This window comes from Bombina bombina, chromosome 10 (genome assembly GCF_027579735.1).
Source record: "Bombina bombina isolate aBomBom1 chromosome 10, aBomBom1.pri, whole genome shotgun sequence".
In the NCBI taxonomy this organism is placed as follows: Eukaryota; Metazoa; Chordata; class Amphibia; order Anura; family Bombinatoridae; genus Bombina; species Bombina bombina.
In genome coordinates, this window is record NC_069508.1 from 32,901,096 (window position 1) to 32,915,100 (window position 14,005).

At 41.0% G+C, this 14,005-nt stretch overlaps 1 protein-coding gene across 1 annotated transcript in view; it reads left to right on the top strand.

Annotated features, from left to right (window-relative positions):
- Window positions 1–14,005, top strand: part of TDRD5 (tudor domain containing 5) — a 113,425-nt gene that overhangs the window by 19,234 nt on the left and 80,186 nt on the right. The window contains exons 4-7 of the mRNA XM_053693114.1: window positions 8,429–8,512; window positions 9,639–9,695; window positions 9,789–9,942; window positions 10,120–10,241. Coding sequence (XP_053549089.1) covers window positions 8,429–8,512; window positions 9,639–9,695; window positions 9,789–9,942; window positions 10,120–10,241 — 417 coding nt within the window. The remainder of the gene's footprint in view (window positions 1–8,428; window positions 8,513–9,638; window positions 9,696–9,788; window positions 9,943–10,119; window positions 10,242–14,005) is intronic.

The window sequence follows — 14,005 nt, forward strand, 5'->3', positions numbered from 1 at the left end:
AGTATTGCACATCAAATTTGGAAGCTTTAACCCTTAAAATAACGGAACCGGAGCCGTTTTGAACTTTAACCCCTTTACAGTCCCTGGTATCTGCTTTGCTGAGACCCAACCAAGCCCCAAGGGGAATACGATACCAAATGACGCCTTCAGAAAGTCTTTTCTAAGGATCAGAGCTCCTCTCACATGCGACTGCATGCCATGCCTCTCAAAAACAAGTGCGCAACACCGGCGCGAAAATGAGGCTCTGCCTATGCTTTGGGAAAGCCCCTAAAGAATAAGGAGTCTAAAACAGTGCCTGCCGATATTATTATATCAAAATACCCAGATAAAATGATTCCTCAAGGCTAAATATGTGTTAATAATCAATCGATTTAGCCCAAAAAAAGTCTACAGTCTTAATAAGCCCTTTTTGAAGCCCTTATTTACAATCGTAATAAACATGGCTTACCGGATCCCAGAGGGAAAATGACAGCTTCCAGCATTACATCGTCTTGTTAGAATGTGTCATACCTCAAGCAGCAAGAGACTGCTCACTGTTCCCCCAACTGAAGTTAATTGCTCTCAACAGTCCTGTGTGGAACAGCCATGGATTTTAGTGACGGTTGCTAAAATCATTTTCCTCATACAAACAGAAATCTTCATCTCTTTTCTGTTTCTGAGTAAATAGTACATACCAGCACTATTTCAAAATAACAAACTCTTGATTGAATAATAAAAACTACAGTTAAACACTAAAAAACTCTAAGCCATCTCCGTGGAGATGTTGCCTGTACAACGGCAAAGAGAATGACTGGGGTAGGCGGAGCCTAGGAGGGATCATGTGACCAGCTTTGCTGGGCTCTTTGCCATTTCCTGTTGGGGAAGAGAATATCCCACAAGTAAGGATGACGCCGTGGACCGGACACACCTATGTTGGAGAAAAATTTCTCCCTTGCACCTTTTGTTTAGTTAAGAATATAAAGAGCCCATGTGTTAAATTGTATGGGTCCAATTTATGTGTCCTTTAAAACAGTAGTTAAATATGATTTAAATGGTTGTGTTTATAAATTGCTGTCTTCAGTGGAAATGCTCTACAAGGGAAACTTTAATTATTTTCTTTCTTTAAATGCTCATTTGTTATTATTTCTATCATATTAGCTTGAAAAATAGATTATTTGTCCAGTCTAAATCTTAAAGCATATTTTATTTTAAAGGGACAGTCTACAATAGAATTTTTATTGTTTTAAAAGATAGATAATCCCTTTATTACCCATTCGCCAGTTTTGCATAACCAACACAGTTATATTAATATACTTTTCTCCAACATTGGTGTGTCCGGTCCACAGCGTCATCCTTACTTGTGGGAATATCTCTTCCCCAACAGGAAATGGCAAAGAGTCCCAGCAAAGCTGGCCATATAGTCCCTCCTAGGCTCCGCCCACCCCAGTCATTCTCTTTGCCGTTGCACAGGCAACATCTCCACGGAGATGGTTAAGAGTATGTGGTGTTTAGTTGTAGTTTTTTTATTCTACTATCAAGAGTTTGTTATTTTAAAATAGTGCTGGTATGTACTATTTACTCTGAAACAGAAAAGGATGAATATTTCTGTTTGTGAGAGGAAGATGATTTTAGCAGACAGTAACTAAAATCGTTTGCTGTTTCCACATAGGACTGTTGAGATGAAGTAACTTCAGTTGGGGGAAACAGTTAGCAGACTTTTCTGCTTAAGGTATGACTAGCCATATTTCTAACAAGACTGTGTAATGCTGGAAGGCTGTCATTTCCCCTCATGGGGACCGGTAAGCCATTTTCTTAGTCTCAAACAGAATAAAGGGCTTAATATGGGCTATAAAACTGGTAGACAATTTTATGGGCTAAATCGATTGCTTTATTTGGACATTTTATACATGTTTATGCTGATAATTCACACTTATAAACTTGGGGAACGTTTTTTAACGTCAGGCACTATGTTAGACACCTTTTCCAGTCAGGAAGGGCCTTCCCAGTTGTAGGCTGAGCCTCATTTTCGCGCCATTACTGCGCAGTTGTTTTTGAGAGCAAGACATGCAGATGCATGTGTGAGGACCTGAAAGTAGTTGGAAAAGTTCCTAAAAGGCGTCATTTGGTATCGTATTCCCCTCTGGGCTTGGTAAAGTCACAGCAAAGGCTGTAGCTGGGACTGTATAGGGGTTAAATCTGTAACCGGCTCCGGTTTCGTTATTTTAAGGGTTAAAGCTCTAAAATTTTGAACAATTCCTTCATATTTTTTCACATATTCAGTAATAAAGTGTGCTCTGTTTAAAATTTAAAGAGACAGTAACGGTTTTGTTTTAAAACGGTTTTTGTGCTTTATTGACAAGTTTAAGCCTGTTTAACATGTCTGTGCCTTCAGATAAGCTATGTTCTATATGTATGAAAGCCAATGTGTCTCCCCCTTCAAAATTGTGTGATAATTGTGCCATAGCGTCCAAACAAAGTAAGGACAGTGCTGCCACAGATAATGAAATTGCCCAAGATGATTCCTCAGATGAAGGGAGTAGACATGGTTCTACATCATCTCCTTCTGTGTCTACGCCAGTTTTGCCCACGCAGGAGGCCCCTAGTACTTCTAGTACGCCAATGCTTATTACCGTGCAACAATTGACGGCTGTAATGGATAACTCCATAGCAAATATTTTATCCAAAATGCCTGCATATCAGAGAAAGCGCGATTGCTCTGTTTTAAACACTGAAGAGCAGGAGGGCGCTGATGATAATTGTTCTGTCATACCCTCACACCAATCTGAAGGGGCCATGAGGGAGGTTTTGTCAGATGGGGAAATTTCAGATTCAGGAAAAATTTCTCAACAGGCTGAACCTGATGTTGTGACATTTAAATTAGAACATCTCCGCGCACTGCTTAAGGAGGTGTTATCTACTCTGGATGATTGTGACAACTTGGTCATTCCAGAAAAATTATGCAAGATGGACAAGTTCCTAGAGGTTCCGGTGCACCCCAACGCTTTTCCTATACCCAAGCGGGTGGCGGACATAGTGAATAAGGAGTGGGAGAAGCCCAGCATACCTTTTGTTCCCCCTCCTATATTTAAGAAATTATTTCCTATGGTCGACCCCAGAAAGGACTTATGGCAGACAGTCCCTAAGGTCGAGGGGGCAGTTTCTACTCAACAAGCGAACTACTATTCCTATCGAGGATAGTTGTGCTTTCAAAGATCCTATGGATAAAAAATTGGAAGGTTTGCTTAAAAAGATTTTTGTACAGCAAGGTTACCTTCTACAACCAATTTCGTGCATTGTTCCTGTCACTACAGCAGCGTGGTTCTGGTTCGAGGAACTAGAAAAGTCGCTCAGTAGAGAGACTCCATATGAGGAGGTTATGGACAGAGTTCACGCACTTAAGTTGGCTAACTCTTTTATTTTAGATGCTGCTTTGCAATTAGCTAGATTAGCGGCGAAAAATTCAGGGTTTGCAATTGTGGCGCGCAGAGCTCTTTGGCTAAAGTCTTGGTCAGCGGATGTATCATCCAAGACAAAATTGCTTAACATCCCCTTCAAGGGTAAAACTCTCTTTGGACCAGAATTGAAAGAGATTATCTCAGACATCACTGGGGGAAAGGGTCACGCCCTCCCACAAGATAGGCCTTTCAAGGCCAAGAATAAGTCTAATTTTCGTTCCTTTCGTAATTTCAGGAACGGACCGGCCTCTAATTCTGCATCCTCTAAGCAAGAGGGTAATACCTCACAGTCCAAAACAGCCTGGAAACCGATGCAAGGCTGGAACAAGGGTAAGCAGACCAAGAAGCCTGCTACCGCTAACAAAACAGCATGAAGGAGTAGCCCCCGATCCGGGACCGGATCTAGTGGGGGGCAGACTCTCTCTCTTTGCTCAGGCTTGGGCAAGAGATGTTCAGGATCCCTGGACGCTAGAAATAGTTTCTCAGGGTTATCTTCTGGAATTCAAGGAACTACCCCCAAGGGGAAGGTTCCACATGTCTCACTTATCCTCAAACCAAATAAAGAGACAGGCGTTCTTACATTGTGTAGAAGACCTGTTAAAGATGGGAGTGATACACCCAGTTCCAATGACGGAACAAGGAATGGGATTTTACTCAAATCTGTTCGTAGTTCCCAAAAAAGAGGGAACCTTCAGACCAATTCTGGATTTAAAGATCCTAAACAAATTTTTCAGGGTACCATCGTTCAAAATGGAAACCATTCGAACGATTCTACCCACTATCCAGGAAGGTCAATTTATGACTACCGTGGATTTAAAGGATGCGTACCTACATATTCCTATCCACAAAGAACATCATCAGTTCCTAAGGTTCGCCTTTCTGGACAAACATTACCAGTTTGTGGCCCTCCCATTCGGATTAGCCACTGCTCCAAGGATTTTCACAAAGGTACTCGGGTCCCTTCTAGCGGTTCTAAGACCGAGGGGCTTTGCAGTAGTACCATACTTGGACGACATTCTAATACAAGCGTCGTCCCTTTCAAAAGCAAAGGCTCATACAGACATCGTTCTGGCCTTTCTCAGATCTCACGGATGGAAGGTGAACATAGAAAAAAGTTCTCTGTCTCCGTCAACAAGAGTTCCCTTCTTGGGAACAATAATAGATTCCTTAGAAATGAGGATCTTTCTGACAGATGTCAGAAAGTCAAAACTTCTAAGCGCTTGTCAAGTTCTTCATTCTGCTCCACATCCTTCCATAGCTCAGTGCATGGAAGTAGTAGGGTTGATGGTTGCAGCAATGGACATAGTTCCTTTTGCGCGAATTCATCTAAGACCATTACAACTGTGCATGCTGAAACAGTGGAATGGGGACTATACAGACTTGTCTCCAGTGATTCAAGTAGATCAGAAGACCAGAGATTCACTCCGTTGGTGGATATCCCTGGACCACCTATCCCAGGGAATGAGCTTCCGCAGACCAGAGTGGGTCATTGTCACGGCCGACGCCAGTCTAGTGGGCTGGGATGCGGTCTGGGAATCCCTGAAAGCTCAGTGACTATGGTCTCGGGAAGAGTCTCTTCTCCCGATAAACATTCTGGAACTAAGAGCGATATTCAATGCTCTCAGGGCTTGGCCTCAGCTTGCAAAGGCCAGATTCATAAGATTCCAATCAGACAACATGACGACTGTTGCGTATATCAATCATCAGGGGGGAACAAGGAGTTCCCTGGCGATGAAAGAAGTAACCAAAATAATACAATGGGCGGAGAATCACTCCTGCCATCTTCCTGCGATCCACATCCCAGGTGTGGAAAACTGGGAAGCGGATTATCTGAGTCGTCAGACATTCCATCCGGGGGAGTGGGAACTCCACTCGGAGATTTTTGCCCAATTGACTCAATTATGGGGCATTCCAGACATGGATCTGATGGCGTCTCGTCAGAACTTCAAGGTTCCTTGCTACGGGTCCAGATCCAGGGATCCCAAGGCGACTCTAGTGGATGCACTAGTAGCGCCTTGGACCTTCAACCTAGCTTATGTGTTTCCACCGTTTCCTCTCATTCCCAGGCTGGTAGCCAGGATCAAACAGGAGAGGGCCTCGGTGATCTTGATAGCCCCTGCGTGGCCACGCAGGACTTGGTATGCAGACCTGGTGAATATGTCATCGGTTCCACCATGGAAGCTACCTTTGAGACAGGACCTTCTTGTTCAGGGTCCATTCGAACATCCAAATCTGGTCTCCCTCCAGCTGACGGCTTGGAGATTGAACGCTTGATTCTATCAAAACGTGGGTTTTCAGATTCTGTGATTGATACTCTGGTTCAGGCCAGAAAACCGGTAACTAGAAAGATTTACCATAAAATATGGAAAAGATATATCTGCTGGTGTGAATCCAAGGGATTCCCTTGGAATAAGATAAAAATTCCTAAGATTCTTTCCTTTCTGCAAGAAGGTTTAGATAAAGGATTATCTGCGAGTTCTCTAAAGGGACAGATTTCTGCTTTATCTGTCTTACTACACAGACGACTGGCAGCTATGCCAGATGTTCAAGCATTTGTTCAGGCTCTGGTTAGGATCAAGCCTGTTTACAGACCTTTGACTCCTCCCTGGAGTTTAAATTTAGTTCTTTCAGTTCTTCAAGGGGTTCCGTTTGAACCTCTACATTCCATAGATATTAAGTTGTTATCTTGGAAAGTTTTGTTTTTGGTTGCCATTTCTTCTGCTAGAAGAGTTTCAGAATTATCTGCTCTGCAGTGTTCTCCGCCCTATCTGGTGTTCCATGCAGATAAGGTGGTTTTGCGTACTAAGCCTGGTTTTCTTCCAAAGGTTGTTTCTAACAAAAATATTAACCAGGAGATAGTTGTACCTTCTTTGTGTCCGAATCCAGTTTCAAAGAAGGAACATTTGTTACACAATTTGGATGTAGTCCGTGCTCTAAAATTCTATTTAGATGCTACAAAAGATTTCAGACAAACACCTTCTCTGTTTGTCGTCTATTCTGGTAAAAGGAGAGGTCAAAAAGCGACTTCTACCTCTCTTTCCTTTTGGCTTAAAAGCATCATCCGATTGGCTTACGAGACTGCCGGACGGCAGCCTCCTGAAAGAATCACAGCTCACTCCACTAGGGCTGTGGCTTCCACATGGGCCTTCAAGAACGAGGCTTCTGTTGATCAGATATGTAAGGCAGCGACTTGGTCTTCACTGCACACTTTTGCCAAATTTTACAAATTTGATACTTTTGCTTCTTCGGAGGCTATTTTTGGTAGAAAGGTTTTGCAAGCAGTGGTGCCTTCCGTTTAGGTAACCTGATTTGCTCCCTCCCTTCATCCGTGTCCTAAAGCTTTGGTATTGGTTCCCACAAGTAAGGATGACGCCGTGGACCGGACACACCAATGTTGGAGAAAACAGAATTTATTCTTACCTGATAAATTACTTTCTCCAACGGTGTGTCCGGTCCACGGCCCGCCCTGGTTTTTTATTCAGGTCTGATGAATTATTTTCTCTAACTACAGTCACCACGGTACCATATGGTTTCTCCTATATTTTTCCTCCTGTCCGTCGGTCGAATGACTGGGGTGGTCGGAGCCTAGGAGGGACTATATGGCCAGCTTTGCTGGGACTCTTTGCCATTTCCTGTTGGGGAAGAGATATTCCCACAAGTAAGGATGACGCCGTGGACCGGACACACCGTTGGAGAAAGTAATTTATCAGGTAAGCATAAATTCTGTTTTTACCTCTGTAATTACCTTGTATCTAAGAACCTTCTTCCAGCCCCCTGATCACATGACTGTGACTGTTTATTATCTATTGTCTTTCATTTAGTATTGTGTTGTGCTAAATCTTAAATAACTGTCTTATCAGTCTCTTGTTGTGAAAAGCAATTTAAAAAGCATGTTGTAAGAGGCAGCCCTCAAGGGCTTAGAAATTAGCATATGAGCCTACATACGTTTAGTTTCAACTAAGAATACCAAGAGAACAAAGCAAATTTTATGATAAAGGTAAATTGGAAAGTTTATTAAAATTACAAGTCATATCTGAATAAGGAAAGTTTAATTTTAAATAGACTGTCCCTTTAAATTCTGTTTCTGCAGTCTCTGCTTTTTAATTCCTTTGTCAGAAATTTGTTGGAGAGGATTTGTGTGTCAGCTTTTTGCAATAAAGTTAAAATTAACTTTTATGATTCAGATAGAGTATGCAGTATTAAAGAACTTTCCAATGTATTTATATAATCAAAGTTGCTTTGTTCTCTTAGTATCCTTTCATGAAAAGAAAGCCTGGGTAGGCTAAAAAGGAGCGTGCACATGTCTCACTACTGGGAGCTAGCAGAACACAGATGAACGAATGACAAGAGGCATATATGTGCAGCCACCAATCAGCAGCTAGCTCTCAATAGTAGGACATATGCACGCTCCTATCAGTCTACCTAGGCTTTCTTTTCATCAAAGGATGCAAAGAGAACAAAGCAAATTAGATAATTGAAGTACATTTTTAAAGGTATATGAAACCTCATTTTATTTTTCTTTCTTGATTCAGATAGAGCATGTTTCTAGATAGAGTAATTTATGTCTGTTATCTAATTTGTTTTGTTCTCTTGGTATCTTTTCTTGAGGATACCCAGGTAGGCTCAAGCGCTCTGCTGATTGGTGGCTGCATATATATGTCTTGTGCTAAAGGCTCACCAATGTGCTCAGCTAGCTCCCAGTAGTTAATTGCTGCTTCTTCAACAAAAGATACCACACTAATGAAGCAAATTATTTAATATAAATAAGTTGGAAAGTTGTTTAAAATTGTATGTTCTATCTGAATCATGAAAAAAATTGTTTCATGTTCCTTTAATTTTTACTGTACTGTCCCTTTAAGTTAGATTAAGAATTTCTAAAGCCACAATGCAGCACTAAGTAAGCGGTTTCTAGGGAATCTGAGTTTTCTTTTGATTCTTCATAACTCATTTCTACAAATTTAAATTCAGCTGTAATTTTTTATTTTTTTTTGCAGCTAGAGAAGGAGCTGAAATTGTGTCTTGCACAGAAAGGACTTGGAGGATGTGTCGGTGCTGATCTTAAACAGGATATAAAACGCGTATGTTGTAAATATTAACATCTTCCTTATATTGCTTACAAATTCCTGAAAACCTTGCTTAAAGGCTCATGAAAGTCAAGTTTAAACCTTTGTGATTCAGACAGAGAATGAAACTTTAGCGATTTCAATTTATTTCTATTATCAAATGTACTTCATTATCTTGTTATCCTTAGTTGAAAAGTATAACTAGGTAGGTTCAGGAGCAGCAGTGCTGATTGTTGGCTATACACATAGGCATCTTGTCATTGGCTCACGAGATTTGGTCATCTAACACACAGTAATGCAGTGAAGTATGTGTTTAATGTACTTGCAGTTACATACAAGCAATAGTGCAATAATAAAGTACAACTAATGCATAAGAACATTTTATTATGGCACTTTTGTACCCCTTCATTATTTTTTATTATTATTATTATTCTTCATATTATTTGTAGAGCGCCAGCAGATTCTGCAGCGCTATAAACATGAGTCTAATATGCCAGGGTTATAATTAAGGGAGACAAAGGGATAGAGGACTCTGCCAAGAGTTTCACTCTTGTAAATCAGCTCTCATGAAGGTGATCTACGGAAGAGCTTGGACGCGTAGGCTTACACACTAAGGGGGTTCAGGGGAATGGCAAAGGAGGAAAAGATAGGAGCATGTTAGTGTATTTTATATGCATTCCTCAACAGTAGAGTCTCTAAGGAGCACTTGAACGTTTAAAAACTAGGAGAGAGTCGTGTAGAGCGAGGCAGAGAATATTACAAGATAGGGGCCAATCTGGATAAGTCTTGTAGACGGGAATGAGAGAAGGTAACGAGAGGAGGTCATGAGCAGGACAAAGGGGATGGGAGGGAGAGTATCTGGTGATGAGGTCAGAAATATAGGGGAAATAGTGTTATTGAGAGCTATGTATGTCAGAGTCAGGATTTTGTGCTTTATTCTGGAGGTTAGAATTGTAATATTGTTATCCCATAAAAGGCTTATTATTGCACATTGTATTATATATATTTCATGATCTAAAATTGAAAACTTCTAACCCTTATTCTTCCATAGTTTTTTAAGAAGAATATGCTTATGATTTCCTTATTCTCTTCTCCTGTTAGTCTCGTGTTTATGTATGGATATTCTTTTTAAATCTTATAGATTGTTGGACAACATTCAGAAGGAGTCTTGATTTCTCAGCTGCCTGTTCTCTTTAAAGTGAGTTTTGTTTAGGATATTTTTACCATATTACATTTGCTGCAAGTAAAGTAGAATTTAAAAAATAATACAACTATTATCTTGTGTATTTAGCGTGTTACTGGAAATGACCTGCCCTTCAAGCAACTGGGTTTTATGTCTGTAATGGAATTTGTTGGCTCTCTTGGTGACCTCTTTTATATGAAAAAGACAGAGGATGGACATGATTGGCTTCTTTTTGATTCTAAAAGAAAACCGAAGACCGAGGGTAAGAGATTAGTAAAAAAAAATGTTTTATTCTTGTGTCAAATCATAGCAGAAATAGAATTTAATTAGTAAACAGAGACCCAAACTTTCCCTGTACTTAGTGTGTAATAAAATGTAGATGACCGTGAACTCTGAAATGAGCACATCATTGACTATCTATATATTCTCTTTTTATTAGATAAGAATGAAGGGTGGTCTATCACTAATAGTGACATGGTTGATTGGAATTCATCTCAGCATAACTCAGAGAAAATAAAGCCCTTGTGTGTCAAGATTTCTAAGGCAGATCAGAGTCTCTGGGTATGGATTTAACTAGTTTAACAATCGTACACATTTTATTTATTGCAATATGTCAAGACATTGTTATTGGTAAGTAAAATCCATTCTGTATCATGGTATTCTAAAACTAGCCAGATGTACTTTATATTTATCTCATAAGGTGATGAGAGTCCTCAAGCCATTGCTCCTGGGATTCAACTCCTGGCCACTAGGAGGAGGCAAAGATTCCACAAGCTTTTAATCCCTCTCACCTTTCCGGTATCCCAGTCTTATTTCTCCAACATTGGTGTGTCCGGTCCACGGCGTCATCCTTACTTGTGGGATATTCTCTTCCCCAACAGTAAATGGCAAAGAGTCCCAGCAAAGCTGGCCATATAGTCCCTCCTAGGCTCCGCCCACCCCAGTCATTCTCTTTGCCGTTGCACAGGCAACATCTCCACGGAGATGGTTAAGAGTTTTTTTGGTGTTTAAATGTAGTTTTTATTCTTCTATCAAGTGTTTGTTATTTTAAAATAGTGCTGGTATGTACTATTTACTCTGAAACAGAAAAGGATGAAGATTTCTGTTTGTGAGAGGAAGATGATTTTAGCAGACAGTAACTAAAATCGATTGCTGTTTCCCCATAGGACTGTTGAGATGAAGTAACTTCAGTTGGGGGAAACAGTTAGCAGACTTTTCTGCTTAAGGTATGACTAGCCATATTTCTAACAAGACCATGTAATGCGGGAAGGCTGTCATTTCCCCTCATGGGGACCGGTAAGCCATTTTCTTAGTCAAACAAACAGAATAAAGGGCTTATTATGGGCTAAAAAACTGGTAGACATTCTTATGGGCTAAATCGATTGCTTTATTTGGGCATTTTATTCATATTTATGCTGACAATTTGCATTTATAAACTTTGGGAACGTTTATTAAACGGCAGGCACTGTGTTAGACACCTTTTCCAGTCAGGGGGCCTTCCTAGTTATAGACTGAGCCTCATTTTCGCGCCATTACTGCGCAGTTGTTTTTTGAGAGCAGGGCATGCAGATGCATGTGTGCGGATCTAAAAATTGCTGGAAAAGCTTCTAGAAGGCGTCAATTGGTATCGTATTCCCCTCTGGGCTTGGTTGGGTCTCAGCAAAGACTATAGCTGTTATTTTAAGGGTTAAAGCTCTGAAATTTGGTGTGCAATACTATTAATGCTTTAAGACACTGTGGTGAAATTTTGGTAATTTTTGAACAATTCCTTCATACTTTTTCACATATTCAGTAATAAAGTGTTTTCTGTTTAAAATTTAAAGAGACAGTAACGGTTTTGTTTTAAAACGTTTTTTGTGCTTTGTTGACAAGTTTAAGCCTGTTTAACATGTCTGTACCTTCAGATAAGCTATGTTCTATATGTATGAAAGCCAATGTGTCTCCCCATTTAAATTTATGTGATAATTGTGCCATAGCGTCCAAACAAAGTAAGGACAGTACTGCCACAGATAATGAAATTGCCCAAGATAATTCCTTAGATGAGGGGAGTAAACATGATACTACATCATCTCCTACTGTGTCTACACCAGTTTTGCCCATGCAGGAGGCCCCTAGTACATCTAGTGCGCCAATGCTTATTACCATGCAACAATTAACGGCTGTAATGGATAACTCCATAGCAAATATTTTATCCAAAATGCCTACTTATCAGAGAAAGCGCGATTGCTCTGTTTTAAACACTGAAGAGCAGGAGGGCGCTGATGATAATTGTTCTGTCATACCCTCACACCAATCTGAAGGGGCCATGAGGGAGGTTTTGTCAGATGGAGAAATCTCAGATTCAGGAAAGATTTCTCAACAAGCTGAACCTGATGTTGTGACATTTAAATTTAAATTAGAACATCTCCGCGCACTGCTTAAGGTGGTGTTATCTACTCTGGATGATTGTGACAACTTGGTCATTCCAGAGAAATTATGCAAGATGGACAAGTTCCTAGAGGTTCCGGTGCACCCCGGCGCTTTTCCTATACCCAAGCGGGTGGCGGACATAGTAAATAAGGAGTGGGAAAAGCCCGGCATACCTTTTGTTCCCCCCCCTATATTTAAGAAATTTTTTCCTATGGTCGACCCCAGAAAGGACTTATGGCAGACAGTCCCTAAGGTCGAGGGGGCAGTTTCTACTCTAAACAAACGCACTACTATTCCTATCGAAGATAGTTGTGCTTTCAAAGATCCTATGGATAAAAAATTGGAAGGTTTGCTTAAAAAGATTTTTGTACAGCAAGGTTACCTTCTACAACCAATTTCGTGCATTGTTCCTGTCACTACAGCAGCGTGGTTCTGGTTCGAGGAACTAGAAAAGTCGCTCAGTAGAGAGACTCCATATGAGGAGGTTATGGACAGAGTTCACGCACTTAAATTGGCTAACTCTTTTATTTTAGATGCCGCTTTGCAATTAGCTAGATTAGCGGCGAAAAATTCAGGGTTTGCTATCGTGGCGCGCAGAGCGCTTTGGCTAAAGTCTTGGTCAGCGGATGTGTCATCCAAGACAAAATTGCTTAACATCCCTTTTAAAGGTAAAACTCTATTTGGACCAGAATTGAAAGAGATTATTTCAGACATCACTGGGGGAAAGGGCCATGCCCTTCCACAAGATAGGTCTTTCAAGGCTAAAAATAAGTCTAATTTTCGTCCCTTTCGCAATTTCAGGAACGGACCGGCCTCTAATTCTGCATCCTCTAAGCAAGAGGGTAATGCCTCACAACCCAAACCAGCCTGGAAACCGATGCAAGGCTGGAACAAGGGTAAGCAGGCCAAGAAGCCTGCCGCTGCTAACAAAACAGCATGAAGGAGTAGCCCCCGATCCGGGACCGGATCTAGTGGGGGGCAGACTCTCTCTCTTTGCTCAGGCTTGGGCAAGAGATGTTCAGGATCCCTGGGCGCTTGAAATAGTTTCTCAGGGTTATCTCCTGGAATTCAAGGAACTACCCCCAAGGGGAAGGTTCCACATGTCTCACTTATCCTCAAACCAAATAAAGAGACAGGCATTCTTACTTTGTGTAGAAGACCTGTTAAAGATGGGAGTGATACACCCAGTTCCAATAAAGGAACAAGGAATGGGATTTTATTCCAATCTGTTCGTAGTTCCCAAAAAAGAGGGAACTTTCAGACCAATTTTGGATTTGAAGATCCTAAACAAATTTCTCAGGGTACCATCGTTCAAGATGGAAACCATTCGAACGATTCTACCCACTATCCAGGAAAGTCAATTTATGACTACCGTGGATCTAAAGGATGCGTACCTACATATTCCTATCCACAAAGAACATCATCAGTTCCTAAGGTTCGCTTTTCTGGACAAGCATTACCAGTTTGTGGCCCTCCCATTCGGGTTAGCCACTGCTCCAAGGATTTTCACAAAGGTGCTAGGGTCCCTTCTAGCGGTTCTAAGACCGAGGGGCATTGCAGTAGTACCTTACTTGGACAACATTCTAATACAAGCGTCGTCCCTGTCAAAAGCAAAGGCTCATACAGACATAGTTCTAGCCTTTCTCAGATCACACGGATGGAAGGTGAACATAGAAAAAAGTTCTCTTTCTCCGTCGACAAGAGTTCCCTTCTTGGGAACAATAATAGATTCCTTAGAAATGAGGATTTTTCTGACAGAGGTCAGAAAATCAAAACTTCTAAGCTCTTGTCAAGTGCTTCATTCTGTTCCTCGTCCTTCCATAGCGCAGTGCATGGAAGTAGTAGGGTTGATGGTTGCAACAATGGACATAGTTCCTTTTGCACGAATTCATCTAAGACCATTACAACTGTGCATG